The 18,784-nt window shown below is 41.2% G+C and overlaps 1 protein-coding gene across 2 annotated transcripts; it reads left to right on the forward strand.

The window, feature by feature from the left end:
* The first annotated feature begins 5,567 nt into the window (after nucleotides 1–5,567).
* On the forward strand, nucleotides 5,568–17,829 carry pkp2 (plakophilin 2). Of its 2 annotated transcripts, XM_086147186.1 has the most exons (13): nucleotides 5,568–5,830; nucleotides 7,003–7,058; nucleotides 8,087–8,712; nucleotides 8,794–8,932; nucleotides 10,462–10,669; nucleotides 11,971–12,148; nucleotides 12,813–12,930; nucleotides 13,016–13,177; nucleotides 15,298–15,474; nucleotides 15,578–15,731; nucleotides 15,814–16,012; nucleotides 16,292–16,379; nucleotides 17,413–17,829. In XM_086147186.1, the coding sequence occupies exons 1-13, from the start codon at nucleotides 5,638–5,640 to the stop codon at nucleotides 17,479–17,481; spliced, it is 2,367 nt and encodes a 788-aa protein (XP_086003312.1). In that variant the 5' UTR covers nucleotides 5,568–5,637; the 3' UTR covers nucleotides 17,482–17,829. The 2 variants fall into 2 exon arrangements, with proteins under 2 accessions (XP_086003312.1, XP_086003313.1); XM_086147187.1 differs by lacking the exons at nucleotides 16,292–16,379; nucleotides 17,413–17,829 and having other exon boundaries at nucleotides 15,822–16,006.
* The last annotated feature ends 955 nt before the right edge of the window (nucleotides 17,830–18,784 follow it).

Below are 18,784 nucleotides of genomic sequence, written 5' to 3' on the forward strand. Positions count from 1 at the left end.
GCTCCCGATATCAATGAAATAATAAAATATTTTTTTTATTTAATTTTTTTTGTTTTTAAAATCCAATCATCTTCTGCTGCTGATATTAATAAAATGAAAAAAAAAACTTTTTTTTTTCATTTTTAAAATCGATCAATCCACTGGTGCTTATAATTATTGATAAAAACATGAGAATAAAACGTATTTTATTTATGATTTTTCATTTTTAAAATATATCCATCTAATGCTGCTTATAAGCAATAATAAAAAATATTAATTATAAAATGTATTTTACTTCGGTTTTTTCATTTTCAAAATCTATCCATCTGCTGCTCATAATTATTGAAAAAAGAATAATGATTTTTCAAAAGTTTTTTCATTTCTAAAATCCCTCAATCTTAAACTGCTTATAAGTATTAATAAAAAAATATTTAAAAAAATGTATTTCATTTTGTATTTTTCATTTTTAAAATCTATCTATCTTCTGCTGCCCATGATTATAAATAGAAAATAATAATAAAAGGATGTTTTAAAGTTTTTTCATTTCTAAAATCCATATTTCTTCTGCTACTTATAAGTATCAATAAAGAATTATTAATAAAAAATAATTTTATCGAAAGTTTTTTCCTTTAAATATATAGATTCCTTTTTAAAATCTATCAATCCACTAATGCTTATGATTATTAATCAAAACATGAAAATAAAACCTATTTTATTTAAGATTTTTCATTTTTAAAATCCATCAATCTTGCGCTGCTTATAAGTATTAATAAAAAATTCTAATAGAAAATGTTGTTTTTTTTTTCATTTATAAAATCTATCCATCTTCTGCTGCCTATAATAATTAATAAAAAAAATTAAAAGGATTGTCTTTCAAAGTCCTTTCAATTTTAAAATCCATCTATCTTACGCTGCTAATAAGTATTAGTAAAAGAAATAATATAGAAATTTATTTTTTCGATTTTTTTTAATTTCTAAAATCCATCCATCTTATGCTTCTTCTACATATTAATTAAAAAAGTATTTTATTTAAGTATTTAAGTATTTTAATTTTTAAAATCAATTCTTCTTATGCTACTTATAATTATTAATAAAAAACGGAATTGATTTAAGTTGTTTCACTTTTAGAATCCATCTATTTCCTGCTGCTCATAAGTACTAATAACAAAATAATAAAATGTATTTTCATTTAGTTTTATTAAGTTTTATTAAGTTTAACTGGTGCTTATACATATTAATAAAATAATAATAATAAAAAGTTATTTAATTTTAGTTTCTTCATTTTTATCTTTCTTTTGCTGCTCATACGTTTTAATAACAAAAACAAATACAATTTATTTAATTTCACTTTTTTCATTTTTAAAGTCCATCCATCTCACAATGCTAATAAATATTAATGAAGTTTTTTTTTCATTTTTAAAATCCATCCATCTTACGCTGCTGATAATTATTGATAATAAATAACTTGTATTTTATTGATTTTTTTGTCATTTTTAGAATCCATTCATCTTATGCTTCTTATTACTAATAATAAAAAAATAAATAAAAATAAAAATAAAAAAAAAAAAATTGCTTCGTTTTCATCCATCATACGCTGCTTATAAATATTAATAAACAAATATTAATGAAAATGTATTTTATTTTAGTTTTTTCATTTTTGAAATGCATACATTATTAATAAAAAAATATGTTATTTTATTTTTTTGCATTTTTGAAATACATCCATCTACTGCTGCTTGCAATATTAATAAAGGGTTTTTAATAAAAAAATAATTTTATTGAAAGTTTTTCTATTTTCAAAATCCATCCATCCTCTGCACCTGATATTATTAAAATAATAAAAAATGTATTTTATTTCATTGTTTTTCCTTTTTAAAATCCAATCATCTTCTGCTGCTGATATTAATATAATAATATATATATATATATATATATATATATATATATACATATATTCTTTCATTTTTGAAGTCCATCCATCCACTGTGTTTGAAAATATTGATACAGAATTTTCAATAAAAGAAAATTTATTGAAAGTTTTTTCATTTTTAAAATCCATCCATCTGCTGCACCTGTTATTAATAAAATAATGAAAAAAATCTATTTCATTTACGTTTTTTTCCTTTTGTAAAATCAAATCATCTTCTGCTGATATTAATAAAACTAAAAAAATATATACATATTTTCTTTCATTTTTGAAATCCATCCATCCACTGGTGCTTATGAATATTCATAAAAACATGAGAATCAACCTTATTTTAATTAAAGATTTTTCATTTTTAAAATATATCCATCTAATGCTGCTTATAAGTATTAATAAAAGAATAATAATAGAATGATTTTTTTTCAATCCATCCATCTTACACTTCTGATAATTATTGATAAAAAATATCATATATATTTATAAAAATATATAAATATATATAAAAATAAATTAACAAAAAACATTAACAAAACAGAATATGAAAAACAAAAAACATTTATAATTAAAAAAATATTTTTTTCATTTTTAATAACCATCTATCATCTATCTTATTGATACAAAAATTAATAAAAATGAATTTTATTATAGTTTTTTCATTTTTGAAATCCATCCATTATCAAGAAAAAATGTGTTTTATTTTATCTTTTTTATTTTTAAAATCCATCTATCATCTATCTTATTGATAAAAAAATTTAATAAAAATGCATTTTATTTTACTTTTTTCATTTTTTGAAATCCATCCATTACTAAGAAAAAATATGTTTTATTTTATTTTTTTCATTTTTAAAATCCGTCTATCTTCTGCTTCCTGTCATTACTGATAAAAGAAAAACAAAAATTAAATTAATTTCATTCTAGTTCATTCATTTTTTAAATCCATCCATTAGTTTTTTTTTTTAATTTTTTTTTTACTTTTTTAAATCCATCCATCTTCTGCACTTAGGGTTGCAGGAGATGCTGCAGTTTATCCAGTTTATCCTGTTTAACCTGTCAACTGTCCCAGGTGACAGGTGGTGAGAGATTTTTCCAATTAAGGTAAAGAACAGGAAATCTGCTAAAAATGACCGAAAAACCATTCTGGAAAAAAAAACCTTTTTTCTAAATGCAACATATTTGTGAAGGCCTCAGAGGGTTTGGCTGAGTCAAAATCCAGAATCATGACTGGATATACTTGCAGGGTGAGAATTTCCACCCCCCCACCACACATACACACACACACAAACACACAAATTCCACACACATCCCATTTGATTTAGCAACTCGAAAGGTCCTAATTTATGAGCACAGTTTGGACCGGGACCATAAACGTTCACGACAGATGGAAGCGCCGTGGGTCGATTCAAATATCTGATATTTATTTTGGAGAAAAATGGCGTCCGTGACCTCAGCTCTAATTGTTTCGACGCTGATGGCTTTCTCTGGAAGACCACACCTGGATCCCTGTCTTTGGTGTCACCTTACAACCCGTAGCGGAGGTGTGGCTGTGGATTACACACACACACACACACACACACACACACACACACACTCGATTAACCATTATTACCTTTTCATAGTGAATAACGACAGGCCTGTGCCGTCACGTCCGTCTGTGGGTGTCTTGACGCTCCAAAGAAAAGATCTGAAGAATGAAGAATTTTTGAGCGTGAACGTCATGTTCGGGTGAAAACTGGGATGTGTGTTTGTGCAGGATCTTCTCCAACGGTGAGGAGCATCTTCACACCTTTGGTCAACGCTGAGCTAAAACCTTGACTTATGATGCTTGCAGTACTTTAGATGATCTTCACATCTTCACATCCGGGTGCCTCATCACTGTATTTTGGGGGGAAATGAGCAAAAATATATAAAATCTTTCCCATCCATCATAACATCAATCTATCTATGTAAAACCTTCATTCATTCATTATCACAGAGACAAAGAACCATTCACCCTCTGGTTCATTTGCACATCAATAACATTCACTCTCTCATTCGTGTTGCATAAAGACAAATAATATTCACTTTTTCATTTATGAGTCAGTTGGAAACTTTCAACCATTCATCCTCTCAATCACACATCTTACAGGGACAATTAAATATTCACTCTGTCAGTCACACATCATATAGAAACATTCATGTGTTATAGAGACACACACACCACGGTCACACAACATATAAAGCAATGAAACCATTCACTCTGTCATTAAAATATCATGTGGAAATATAAAACCATTCACCCTTTCATTCACACCTCATGTAGAGACGAATAACAATTCACTCTCATATTATCATTTACAGGGCTGTCACAGAAAATTAGAATATTGTGATAAAGTTATTTATCTCTTGTAATGCAATTACAAAAACAAAAATGTCATACTTTACAAATCAACTGAAATATTGCAAGCCTTTTATTATGTTAATATTGCTGATTATAGCTTATATCTTAACTCAAAAATCCTATCTCAAAGTATTAGAATATCATGAAAAAGTAATTTTTGCTTTTTTAATTGGATTACAGAAGATAAAGAACTTTATCACAATATTCCAATTTTCTGAGAAAGTCCTGTATGCAATTACAAAAACAGAAATGTCATAGATTCTGGATTAATTACAAATCAACTGAAATATTGCAAGCCTTTAATTATTTTACTATTGATGATTTGGGCTTACATCTTAAGAAAACTCAAAAATCCTATCTCAAAATATTAGAATACCATGAAAAAGTAATTTTTGCTTTTTTAATTGGATTACAGAAGATAAAGAACTTTATCACAATATTCTAATTTTCTTTATGCAATTACAAAAACAGAAATGTAATAGATTCTGGATTCATTACAAATAAACTGAAATATTGCATGCCTTTAATTATTTTACTATTGATGATTCGGGCTTACATCTTAAGAAAACTCAAAAATCCTATCTCAAAATATTAGAATATCATGAAAAAGTTTTTTTTTTTTTAAATTGGATTACAGAAGATAAAGAACTTTATCACAATATTCTAATTTTCTGAGACAGTCCTGTATGCAATTAAAAAACAAAAATGTCATGGATTCTGGATTAAGTACAAATCAACTGAAATATTGCAAGCCTTTAATTATTTTACTATTGATGATTTGGGCTTACATCTTAAGAAAACTCAAAAATCCTATCTCAAGATATTAGAATATCTTGAAAAAGTTTTTTTTTTTTTAATTGGATTACAGAAGATAAAGAACTTTATCACAATATTCTAATTTTCTGAGACAGTCCTGTACATGCAAACAAAATTCCCCCTGTCATTTATATGTCCCACAGAGACAAATAAGCAGTTATTGATAAATCACATAAACACATGCAAGCATTCGGTCATTCATTCAGATTTCCTGCAGAAAGCTGCAGGCGTTCACCCTCTCCTCCCCCCGGTAAATTGCAGGATTCCTGCAGAAACCCAAAACAACAAGAAGAAGAGCAAGAAGAAGCGCAAGCAGCAGTCGAGCAGATCCGACATTGTTAACCTGAGAAGGGGCGAAGCGGCGAAGCGGTTCCCCGGCTCGGACACCCGACACCCGGGGAGCGCCGCCCCGAAGCCCCGCCCGCTCCGCCCCCACCTGCGGCCACACCTGCACCCAGGAAGAGGCTCCGCTCGGCGGCGGCGGCTCCGACGACGACGCCGTGAAGAAGAAGAAGAAGGAGCGGGGAGGAGGATCGCGGGGATGGAGCGGGTCTTCTTCAAATCCGCGCTGCCCGCCGGAGACTCCCGCCTCCTGGAGGACAGCAGCCTGGCCCTGCCGGCCCCGCGGAGCCGCGGAGCCGCGGACGGACCGCCGCCGGAGGAGCGCGGCCTGCGGCTCCGCCGGCAGGTCCAGCTCACCCTGGCGAGGAGGGCGAAGAGGAGCCCGGCCGGAGGTGAGGGGGGCAAGGCGGGGACCGGCGGGGCTCCAGACGCGCTCACTCACAACCGACACACACACTTCCTGCTCACCGCCGACGCCTCCGGAGCTTCATGCACTACATGCACTACATGCACTACATGCACTACATGCACTACATGCACTTCATTCACAGCACTAGACTCTTTCTGTCTGTCCGTTCGTCCATCCATCCAGGCGCCGATCTATCTATCTATCTATCTATCTATCTATCTATCTATCTATCTATCTATCTATCTATCTATCTATCTATCTATCTATCTACCTACCTACCTACCTACCTACCTATCTATCTATCCGTCCATCCATACATCTATATATCTCGTCGTCTATCTATCTATCTATCTATCTATCTATCTATCTATCTATCTATCTATCTATCTATCTATCTATCTATTTGTCCATCCGTCCATCCATCCATCCATATATCTCGTCGTCTGTCTGTCTGTCTGTCTGTAAGTCCATCCATCCATCCATCCATCCATCCATCCATCCATCCATCTATCTATCTATCTATCTATCTATCTATCTATCTATCTATCTATCTATCTATTTGTCCGTCTGTCTGTCCATCCGTCCGTACCATTCATCCATCCATCCACCTGCCCTCATCTATCTATCTATCTATCTATCTATCTATCTATCTATCTATCTATCTATCTATCTATCTATCTATCTATCTATCTATCTATCTGTTGCTATGCAAACCATTAAGGGGGTGACCATTAAGGATCCAAATGCCATATTGACAGCTTACAGATAAAAACAACCCAGTTAAACTTGTTAAACCCAGTTAAACCCGGTTGGTTCCGGTCCATCGCGGCTCCGGGCTCGTCTGCGATCGTCGCCGGAAGGGATCGAAAATAACAATACGAGAAAAAACGTCCCATCGGCGTTGTTCCTCTATGCGGAGCAAATTACCGGCGTGTCAGGAAGGTGCTCACACCTGCCAAGTAAAACAGCGTGCGTTTCCGTCGGCGTGCGTCGTGACGATCCCGATCCGCCATCCCATCTCACCGGTTTCAGCGCTTTCATTCATCCGCCTCCAGATTCCAGTCGTAGCAGAAGAACAGGGGCCTCCTGACTTCCTGACTCATTTAGCGGCGAGAAAACTGGTCTCTGTGACGAAACCCTTCCGACTTCTTTCAGATGGCAGTTTACAGAAGAACGCTTCGAGAAGCTGCAATGCATCGGATGGGCTGGAGGTAAAACCACACACACACACACACACACACACACACACGCACACACAGCAGGCCGTCCGTCCCCGCTGCTGGTCATCACCAATACTCGATCACGTTTTGACTGATTTTCAATAAAAAAATCAAAATTTTTCATTTTAAATCTTGCAATGAGAGCTCCCGGCTTGGAGCATGTAAAGAATTTTTATAAAAATAAAATAATCAGAATTTAAAATTATACTATATACTTTTACACTTTATTTTCTTTAGTTTTTTTTTGTATAAATTTCTAGTTGTCCCTGTATGTCATGTTGCTGCTAAACAGTTTCCCAATCATGGGATCATGAAAGCACATTTCATCTTATTTAAAGTATATATTTTAATCCATGCAAATATCTACCGACTCTTGAGTGCACCTGAATATAAACTGCAGGGGCTAAAAAAAAAAAAAAAAAAATAGATATATGCATATTTGTCTATGAGCTGCATGAGATATTTACACTACATTTTTTTTAAAGTTTGAATGAAATACATGCTGGTAACATCCGCAAATACATACTGGAAATGTTCGTTTCTTTTTCTAAACGGCGCCTGTAAAGCGGCCGATGAAAAAGATGAATAATAAATAACACAAGGAAAAGTCCATGCATTTTCTGATGGCTATCTTGGTCTTCCTCCTGCGCACTAAAACCGTAAAAATGGTCTTCTTCGGTGTCAGAATCGAACGGCCTCAGAATTCCACGGTCACGTCATCGGCCCGATGCGACGAGGCGAAATGTTTTGTCGGCATGAAGCTCAAAAAAAAACATAAATTGGCCGCTTGGTAGTTGAAGCGTCAGTGTTAAAAGCGGGTAAAAAAGTAGCGTCTTACAGTCCAGAAACGATGGTATATCATTGCAACAACTTGCTCATGGTATTTTCTAATCCTGCTGGAAAGAATTCTGATCTGGTCCAATGACAGCGATGACAGCCTGCAGCTGAAAGAATGGATGGACGGATGAACGAATGACTAGCAAGAGTCATTTAGAATAAAAATTCCTGTTCGTCCGCAGGTGAACGGCTTCTTCGGCGACTCGTCCGCGAGCGGCAAACACCTTTTGCAGAAACCGTTCAGGAGGGTGGAAGTATCTCCTCCCTCCAGTCCCGACACGGCGTCCAACCGCTTCTCCTACAACCGCCGCCTCTTCGCCACGCACACCCTCCCCAGCCCCAGATCCTCACACTGGAACGTGCAGGAATTTACATTCGGGCCCGACTCTTACAGGCACTACGCCTTCTCCGAGGCGCCGCGCGACCGGAGGCTACACGCGTCCGCTTCCACCAACGAGAGCTTCAACCTCCGCGGCTTGGGACGGACGGCGTGGCAGCAGGCGGCGTTTGGAGATCCCGGGTTTCAGCGCAGCGGCGGTGAATTCCGGGTTGGCTGGACTGCACAGAACCAAATGGTTTCCAGGGAGCGGAGACGGACAGCGCAAGGACAGAGCGGTTTCGGGACGTACGCTACGTTCCAGCCTTTTGACAGGCGGCCCTGGGTGGCCCGGGTCGGCGGGGACGGTCAGATACTTCGGAGATTGAATTCGTACCCTCCTTTGGGCGTCAACGTGGAGGAAAACGCCAGCGTGACGACGGAGCCCGAGCTGCACGTTCAACAAATACAGGCCGCCCATGTCGCGACTCCGTAAGATCGTACCCTTTTTACTAAAATGTCGCACCGCGACAGGGGAAAAAATAACTTTCTCTCGTTTTTCCCCTCGAGCAGGAAGTCGGAGAGCAAGCCTCCGGAGATGACGCTGGAGAGGGCCGTGAACATGTTGACCCACGGGAATGAGGAATCTCTGATCAGCGCCGCCGCTCACATCCAGTCTCAGTGCTTCAAGAGCAAAGACGCAAAGAAGATGGTACGTTTCGTCGCTGCGTGAATGTCAACCGGCAACCAGCGGGATGTTAAAGTCATCAGGGAGATGAAAATAGGATAAATATATTGGGATAAAGCAGAAGAGAGATGAGGTTTAGGTTTAAGATAAGAACAACTTTATTTCCCGAAGGAAATTGTTGTGCCAGAATTTCAAGCAAAAACATAACAATAGTAGATAATAGTAGGAAGGAGGGGGACTAAGAAATACAATAAAATATAAATTGTCAAAGTTAAGGCTATCAAGTGTTTTAAGATTTGAAGATTCCCTGCGGCTGAGGGAAGAGCTTCTAATTGCGAAATAGCTTCTAATCAGCTTCTAATTGCGAAAGGAATCACACACTGGGATGCAAAGATAGATCCAGTTTTAGTATCACGTAGGGTATAAAAACATGACTGTTTAAGCAACGGCTGCATAACAGAAGAAGGTTCCTGGTCCCGATGTTGCCTTGGGGTTCGTCCGGGTTCCTCCCGCTCTCCAAACCGGTCCAACCTCGTCCTGGAGGTTCTCCAAACTGTCCAGCGAGAGGGTGAATGGTTGCACTGCCCCGTGATCGCCCGATCTCGGGAGAACCCCAACTTTCGCCCGATGAGAGCACAGGTTGGCTCCACAAACCCTGCAACCTGTGCAGGACAAGCATCCTAGATAAGGATTGAATGTTTGGGGAATATTTGAAATATGTACCGTATTTTCACGACTATAAGGCGCACATAAAAGTCTTCGATTTTCTTCAAAATGTGCGGCGCGCCCTATAGTGCAGTGCGCCCTGTGTGTGTGTTGTTGCAAGGCGGACGTAGTAGAGAACACCATGAGAACATTAAAGGGGGAAGTGTGGGCGTGGATTGTATATAAAAGAATGAGTATGTGCGTTATGCAGAACATCGTTGTTTTAACAACCCTAAAAACATCGCCGACAAACACATTCAGCCCGGCCACATCACTAACACACGCACAACGGGGTACGAAAAGTCTTCTTGGAGAGTGGAAGGCAGCGAATGGATTGTAGATGCTCGGGCAAACGTGTCCGCCGGCACTGTTGTTCCAGCTTTCGCAAAAGCCGGCATCATTTCCGAGGAGCCGCGCGACACGAAAAGCGACTCTGACAGTGAAGAAAGTGAACCCGGCATGTTTGATGGAGATTTAGCGCAGCTGTTCAAATCAGAAACAGAGGATGAGGACTTCCATGGGTTCGATTGATGACGATTACCGATAAAAAAAATGCGAATACCAAACTCAGTTTAGCTCCCGCTCTACTTTTAAATATGCACACTTGTATGCGTGTGTGTGTGTTGTTGTAAGGCGGACATAGTAGAGGACACCATGAGGAGGTTAAAGTGGAAAGTGTGGGCGTGGATTGTATATAAAACCCGCGCCTTATAATCAGGTGCGCCTTATGTGTGTGTTAAATACAATAATGGCACACGTAACTGAGACTGCGCCTTTCGGTGCGGTGCGACTTACGGTCGTGAAAATACGGTATGTTGGGGTTGTTCATAATCCCCGTCCTCCTGCAGGTGTACTTCCTGCGCGGGATCAGAAAGCTCCTGCAGCTCCTCGACAGCGACGAGGAGGAGGTGCAACGCGCGGCGGCCGGCGCCCTGCGCAACGTCGTTTACGAGAGCAACGAAAACAAGATGGAGGTGACGGAAGGCGACGGCCTGGCGGTGGTTCTTGGAGCTCTGAAGAGCAGCCGGGACGTGGAAACCAGGCGACAACTCACAGGTCGGCTACCGGCAGATGCGTAAATAATATAATGAAAGTAGTGAACTTTGCTCAGGAGAGTGGAAATGGGTTTCAGGGGTGGAGTTGATGATTAGATAAAATGTGTGTAAAAGTATTCTTTAATAGATGCTTTATAGACCTCGGGTGTTGGGAGGCAGCTCCGTTTAAAAGGTACAGCCGGGCGTCGTCAGAATACACGATATGGCTAAAAGTATTCACTCACCCATCCAAATAATCGGAATCAGGTGTACCGATCACTTCCGCTGTTCACAAACCTTGATGAATTCCAGCGCGGAGCTGTGATAGGAGGCCACCTGTGCGACAAATACAGTCGTGAAATTTCCTCGCTCCCAAATATTCCACAGTCAACCGTCAGGTGGATTGGAAGAAGAGTTTGGGAACGACAGCGACTCAGACATGAAGTGTTAGGCTACGTAAACTGACGGAGCGCGGTCAGCAGATAGTGCCAAGAGGTGGCCAACTTTCGGCAGAGTCAGTAGCTACAGACCTGCAAACTTCACGTGGTCTTCAGATGAGCTGAAGATCAGCAGAGAGCTTCATGGAATGGGTTTCCACAGCCGAGCGGCTGCTTCCAAGCCAGGCGTCACCGAGTGCAATGCAAAGTTTAGGATGCGGCGGTGGAAAGCAAGACGACACTGGACTCTAGAGTGGTGGAGGCGCCTTCTCTGGAGTGACGGATCGCGCTACTTGACTGACCACATTGTGCAAAATGGGAAGTTTGGTGGAGAAGGATTAGGGTGTGGGCTTTGTGGCCCCTTAGTTCCAGTGAAAGGAACTTTGAAAGCTTCAGCAAACCAAGACATTTTGGACCAAAGCTGCTCCCAACTTTGTGGGAACCGTTTGGAGCTGGTCGCCTCCCTTTCCAGCATGACTGTGCACCAGTGCACAAATCAAGCTCCATAAAGACTCGGAGGACAGAGTGACTTGCACAGAGTCCTGATCTCAACCCCAAAAAACACCTTTGGGATGAATTCGAGTGGATACTGAGAGCCAGGCCTTCTCGTCCAACACCAGCTTCAAGAAGAACCGTCCAAATTTCCCATAAACACATTCCAGAACCTTGAGGACAGCCTTCCCAGAAGAGTTGAAGCTGTTGTATCTGCAAAGGCTGGACCAACGTCATATTGAACCCTATGGATCGGGAACGGGATGTCGGTTAAGCTCATATGCGGGTCAAGGCAGGTGAGCCAATACTTTTGGCCATTTAGTGTAGAAGCAGAGAGAGATGCCTCCAGCAGAGTTCAGCGGGTTTAGCATCATTTCCTCCTCCTCCTCTTCAGGTCTTCTGTGGAACCTCTCATCTCACGACCTTCTGAAGAATAGCCTGATCAGGGAGGCCTTACCCGCCCTCACCCAGTCGGTCCTGGTGCCCTGCTCCGGCATCTCCGAGGGCGAGAACCCGAAAGATGAACTCCTAGCCGACGATGAGGTTTTCCACAGCGCTTCAGGCTGCCTGAGGTGGGAACCCTTTTGTTCGGGCGGAAACGAGAGACTCTCCGTTGTGCTTTCTGAAGCGCGGTAAACCGACACCGCTCGTATCGCATGCCCAGCTTGTGCAATACAAAGCGTGAAGCTAGCGGTGTTTGAAATGTAAAAGAAAAAAAAAAAAATTTAAAAAGCGTCAGATAAATCGCCTGAGATCGTTTGGGGAAAACGAATCCCCGTAACGCCGCGTAACCCTCGGCCGCAACCACGGTTTTGAACCCTCACCGTGGAAAAATAAGATCTACACGAAGGAGGGCGTTTGATCGAATCACGACAAGAGCTGAAATTAAACGTATTATAGGACTTTGTTCCCCGAAACGCTCATTTGATCCACGCAGAAATGCGTTGTTGACGTCTATTCCGCCGTTTCCTGGTTTTAGGGCGCTCATCCGCCCCGCTGTTGACACAGCAGGAGATATCAGAGCGCACGCTGCAAGCTTATCCTTTTCATTTGTACGGGATGAAAATAATAATTACCGCATTACATAATTTGTTGACAGCAACTCCGCATTCAGCGTCCGGGGAAATGACTCGATCGGGGAATTTTACTTATTTATCTAATCATGATTGCTGATGTAACGTGGATGAGAAAGCACGTCGGGTTAAACGTGGACAAAAGTTGGGCTCTTGTTTCCAGAAATCTGAGCTCTGCCGGCCCGGACGGCAGGAGAGCCATGAGGGAATGCGAGAACCTCCTGGACTCTCTGGTCTACTACATCCGGACGACCATCTCCGACTACAAGACGGACGACAAGGTGAAATAAACGCCGAGAAAAGCCCGGTTTGGGTCGGAGTCATCGAAGCTCCTTCCTTCACGTCCGTCTCTTATTTCTTTCCAAGTCCACCGAGAACTGCGTCTGCATCCTGCACAACCTGTCCTATCAGATCGACTCGGAGCTCCCGGCCGAGTACAGGAGAGACCAGCGGGACTCTCGGCAAGACTTGGCCCCAAAAGCCAAGACCCTGGGCTGCTTCGCGTATCGCGGCGCCAAGATCCCAGAGGTAATCCTCCCGGACGATAATCCGCCTCGACAATACAAAAGATGTGCTCATGGTCAAACTGTTCGGCGAGAACAATTAGATTACAGCGGTTTTAACAAGCCCCGAGCTGCCGCTGGTTATCTAAGATGCTTTATTTTTGAGAGCGGTGACCTAAAACAACAAAAGGGGAAACGGCACATCCCGATGATTTGTGCTGTTATATTTAAAAATATAGTGTTTTGCACGTAATTTACCCGGATTTGTAGCGGACGGGTCGATATGACGTTGAATGAAAGGGTGAATTGATGATTTTCTCTACATCAGCGGTCCCCAACCGGTCCGCGGATCAATTGGTACCGGAAAACGCAAGAAATAATCAATTAGTTATTATACAAGCTAGCAAAATTAGTAGAAAACGGGCATCAGACGGAGTTTCTTTTCATTACATTACATTTGGCAGACGCTTCTATCCAAAGCGACTTACAATAGAGGACAAAAGCACTGCAAATAACACTTGCAAATACGAGATGCACAGGAAATATACAGAACAGTAAGCTGGGGTTCGTTTTTTTTTTTTTTTTTTTCTTTTTAAGACAAAAACGTACACATACGTACACACACACACACACACTGCATAGCCTAACTTGGTGCCTAACCTGATCTGGGGCAGCTCAAGCATCAGCGTAGTAAATAGTCCTGAAAGAGAATAGTTTTTACCTGTTTCTTGAAGGTTGAGATAGACGATGCTAGTCTTGTTGCTTCCGGAAGTTTGTTCCACCACTGAGGTAGTTGAACTGAGAACAGTTTTGCCTGAGATCGCTTAGAGCGAGCGAAAGGTACTGCTAGTAGGTTTGTGTTAGAGGAACGCAAAGGTCTAGTGAAGAGACAGAAGAAGAGTCTACAACTTCCAAGAAAAAGGAAGATTTTAACCGACAAAAACAGGAGTTCTACTTGAAATGTGGATTTATCTTAACAGGTGATTCCCACAGACCGAGCCGTTCTGCAGAACACACGCCGATGAGGCAATGAAGCCTTCATTACACTCATGTTATGTTTTTGGCGCCATGTGACAAGGAACCTGCTAATAAACTTGCATCCGATTACACAGTGGATTCAGGTTTATTATCATCAGCGGTCTGCGGTGATAAAAAGGTCGGGGACTTAACATGACGTGAGGATGAACGGGTGAATGGTTGTCTTTCTGTATGAAGTGTGTGAATGGAGTGAATGGTTGCACGTCTCCAAAGGATGCGTTAATCATGGGGTGAATGACCATCTTTCCTTTTATGACTGAGTGAAGGAGTGTGTGCTTGTAGATCTCCATATGAGAGGGTGAATATTTATCTGTCCCTAGGTGACATGTGGATGAAGGAGTGAATGGATGCATGTTTGAAAATGACAGGAATGAAAGGGTTGTATGTCTACATGTGACGTGTGAACGAATGATTGAATTTCTCAATACCACTGAATGAAAGAGTGAATACGTGTTATATTACATTACATTACATTGCATTTGGCAGACGCTTTTATCCAAAGCGACTTACAATAGAGGACATAGGGACTGCAAATAACACTTGCAAATACACGATGCACAGGAAATATACAGAACAGTAAGCTTGGGTTAGTGAGGTTTTTTTTTTTTTGACAAAGACATACACAAACGTACACACACACACACACTGCATAGCCTAACTTGCTGCCTAACCTGATCTGGGGCATCAGCGCAGTAAAAAGTCCTGAAAGAGAACAGTTTTGACCTGTTGGTGTTTGTCATTGAAAATGAGAGGGTGATATATGACATGATATATGAATGGTTGCATGTGTCATATGAATGAGAGTTAAGCGTATCTCCATATGACGTGCGGATGAACGCCGCCTCTCGGCCAATGACGGCAGGGTTCGGTCCCGGCCTCGCTACGACCCTGAGCGCGTAGATAATGAACGGATGAATATAATAGTTAGACCTGTCACTTGTAAACTTGTAATAGCCGCGGGGGTTTTGCACTCCAGAGCGTCCGAGTCAGCGTTAATTAACCATTAAAATATAACTTTAATGCATCTTTCACTTTGTTGCACAAGTCAGCGTCAACTTGACTCGGAACTCCGTTACGTCAGGAAGTAAAAAATCTGATTCCTCTCAGCAAGTGGAGCATCAGTGCACCCTGCTGGAGGAGAAGGCGAACCCCCGCGGCATCGAGTGGCTGTGGAGCTCCATCACAATCCGGATGTATCTGTCCCTGATCGCGCGCAGCGTTCGCCACTGCACCCAGGAGGCCGCCCTGGGAGCTCTGCAGAACATCACCGCCGGGAACGGAGCGGTGAGAAGCGACGGAACTCGTTTTTCGATCGGTTCGCTCGATATTTTGGAGTGCACGGTTATGTAACAGAAGAAGGAAACGTGATTATCAAGTGTGCCGGCAGATGAGCGAAGCTATCGCCTACGCCATCGTTCAACGGGAAAACGGCCTCCAGCACGTCAAGACGATGCTGCTGGAAGGCGAGGACGACGTGAAGAGGACGGCCGTCTTCCTGGTCAAAAACTTCTCCTGCCACAAGGAGCTGCACCCCGAAATCGGTATTACGAAGTAGTTTGCGGCTTTTTGGGCCGACGCGGCAAAAGTCCCGCTGGGTTTTTACACATGTCGGTGAACATGAAGTCCTGCAGGTGCTGCCGGAGGTGGTGGAGATGCTGCCCGACGGCGGCGGCGGCGACCGACCCTGCCCTCCTGAGGCGGTGACGGCCGCGCTGTGTCAGATCCTCATCAACCTGAGCCAGAGCGACGCGCAGAACGTCCGAGCCATCGTCAGCCAGGGCGCCCTGCCCGGGATCATCGCCGTCAGCGGCAAGGACGCCGGGTGAGCGGCGCTCGTTCGATTCTCACTTTTGTTGGCGTTCATCGATTGGTTGCTGATTGTGTTACGTCACCCTAAAGACTGAAAGGCTTATGATAATATCAAATACCGTGTGACATCGTGGTAAGTCCAAGCGTAGGAAAAGACTGATCGAAAACAGGTCAGATTATTACTTTCAGTTTTTGTCTTCGGGCGTGAGTCGAAGTATTCCAGTGACAACAGATCAAAACTGTGATATCTGGACGCGTGAAGTTATCCATCAAACTCTGCGTCCTCCTGCAGCTACGGGACGAGCCGGGCCGCCCAGACCGCCTCCCTGCTGCTGCATGTCATGTGGAAACACACCGAGCTGCACGGGTTCTACAAGAAGGTACGTCCTGTCCCTTGCACTTCCCTTTATCTAATGAACTTCCCCTTTGGCAGACACTGTCTAGCATTTTTATCACGTTCACTTTTAAAATGATAAATATAATTTATGTAATAATTTTATCATATTGTTAATATAATTATTATATTAATAAAAATATTTATAATTATTTTATTGATAAAGGTATTTAATTTAATTCATAATATAATAACAATTATTATTAAAAATAAATTATGACATAAAAATCATGATAATAATTATTAAAGACAATATAATATATAATTATTAAAGATACAATTATAATATAAAAATAATCACAATTATTATTCTTATATTATAAATAATTATACATTCTAAATATTTCTATTAAATAATAATCAAATACTTTTATATCTTTTTTAAAAGGGGGCAATGGGGTGCAAAATTATATATTTTTTTACATTATAATTTCTACAACTCTAAATATAATTCTTACATTGATAATATAATAATTAAAAATATAATAGTTATAGTTTAATTCTTAAAAGAATACTATATCAATAATATAATTCTCATGTTTATGTTATATATATTAAATAAATAATATATAATTAAATATAATTAAAATTGTTACATTAATAATATGAGAATGACAATATAATGAATATAATATATATATATATATATAATAATTATTATCATTTTTATGAATAATAATAATATTTTTATGTATTTTTAAAAGGGGTGAGAATGTGGTGCAAGGGGTCGAGCCGTCGCGCTTGGAACCAAACGTCCCGGCTTCTCCCATGGCAAGACACCGCACCCCTAAATTCTCCCCCGGCGCTGTTAGATGGCGGCCAACTGCTCGTGGTTCATAAATACAGAGAAAGAATTTCCCCGCAAGCGATTAATAAAGTATAAATGATTCTAAATGTTTAGATGTAGGTAGTCTTCTGTGGTGTAGTTTTTCATGCAGGCACTAGAGGTCAGCAGAAGGTCAGATAGCCGCTGTTTTTCCTCCTCATGAATCCACTCATGTCTCCTCCTCTCCCACCAGTGGGGCTACAGGAAATCGGACTTCGTCAACGCAAGAACAATAAAAGCTGTAAACTCCAGCAGAGACTGAGGAAACCAGAGCAAGCACAAATTCCACCTGTGAACGCTCGCCGCTCGCCGCTCGCCAACGTTTCTTCTATTTTGAATCCTTGACCGGCTTATCGGCAAAAACCAATCCCGGCGACAACTGCTGCTCCGCAGGAAGCGGCAAGTGAGCAGGAAATGATCATGAAGGTTGTAGTTTAATTATTTTATACATTTTTCCAAGAAAGAAACGACTGTATTGTGATGATTCTGTGACGCAGAGGCACGTGTTCTTTTCCTTTTTATTAAACAAACGTCGCTGTTTTGATGCCAGAACACAAGTTCAACACAGACTGCATGTACATTTAAATGAATCATTTTTATATGCTTCTCATTTCAAGTGAAAAATGTATATTTTTGCCTTTTTTACTCAATTTTCAACCCTTTTTCTACTATAAGTCTCACTTTGCACAAATCTGGTTTAATTCGTGTCCCTGCCAACACCTGTGTTTTTCACAGAAAAAAAAAAACAAAACATCGTTATTTCTCCATCGCACGCCAGCCGTCATTCAGGATTCTGAAAACGTCTCGGCGGGAAATAAAATCAGATGGGCCAAAACAAACAACAAACCGAACCGAGCTTCTCTTTGTGTCTCGGAACGCTGACGAACCCGGCGAGGCCGGGACGGACAGGGGAAATATTCCCTCCATGAAAGGAAACTATAAATGTGAGAAATGGGACTTATTATACTGGGAAAAGGAGGTAGAAAGAGAGAGAACGAGAAATAATGAGCTATTCTGGAAGTCAGAACTCTGCAGCAACATGCCGCTCAGCAGGAAACCTCCCCACGGAGACCAGGCCGCCCTCCCGGCGTGGTTCCTATTTAACAGCGTGGATCAGCGGGGAGGTCGGCGCCGACCCGGGGGAGCTGCTGCCGCACGCTCCCTCCATGTTCGGAGCGAATCACGATGAAGGTTCAGGGGGTCCCGCGGTGCAAACGCAGGTGTGTGTGTGTGTGTGCATGCAGTTTCCTCGCCTGGCGATCGGGACGTGACGGACACACTCTTGAGAACGTATTTTTAAAAGAATTCCCAAAGATGGGTTGGACGGGTTGCTCTGTTTGCCAGGTGTGTCGCCAACGTTCAGATCCGCTCGCTTTTAATCCGTACGACTGTTCCCTTCAGAGTGTTCTCCATATTCATGGCAAGTCGAGTGGATTGTCATTAGACCCGTCTTTGAGATGGTCTTCACAAACCCAGCATCCCTCGAGGAGCAAGAGCCGCAAACCTTGCATTTTACCGAGACAGAAAGCTTGCCAGCCCAACCTGCCGGCCTTCTACCTTACAAC

The sequence above is a fragment of the Fistularia commersonii genome, chromosome 5 (assembly GCF_037954325.1).
Source record: "Fistularia commersonii isolate RoL2024-O1a breed Wild chromosome 5, RoL_Fcom_v1.0, whole genome shotgun sequence".
NCBI classification, from domain to species: Eukaryota; Metazoa; Chordata; class Actinopteri; order Syngnathiformes; family Fistulariidae; genus Fistularia; species Fistularia commersonii.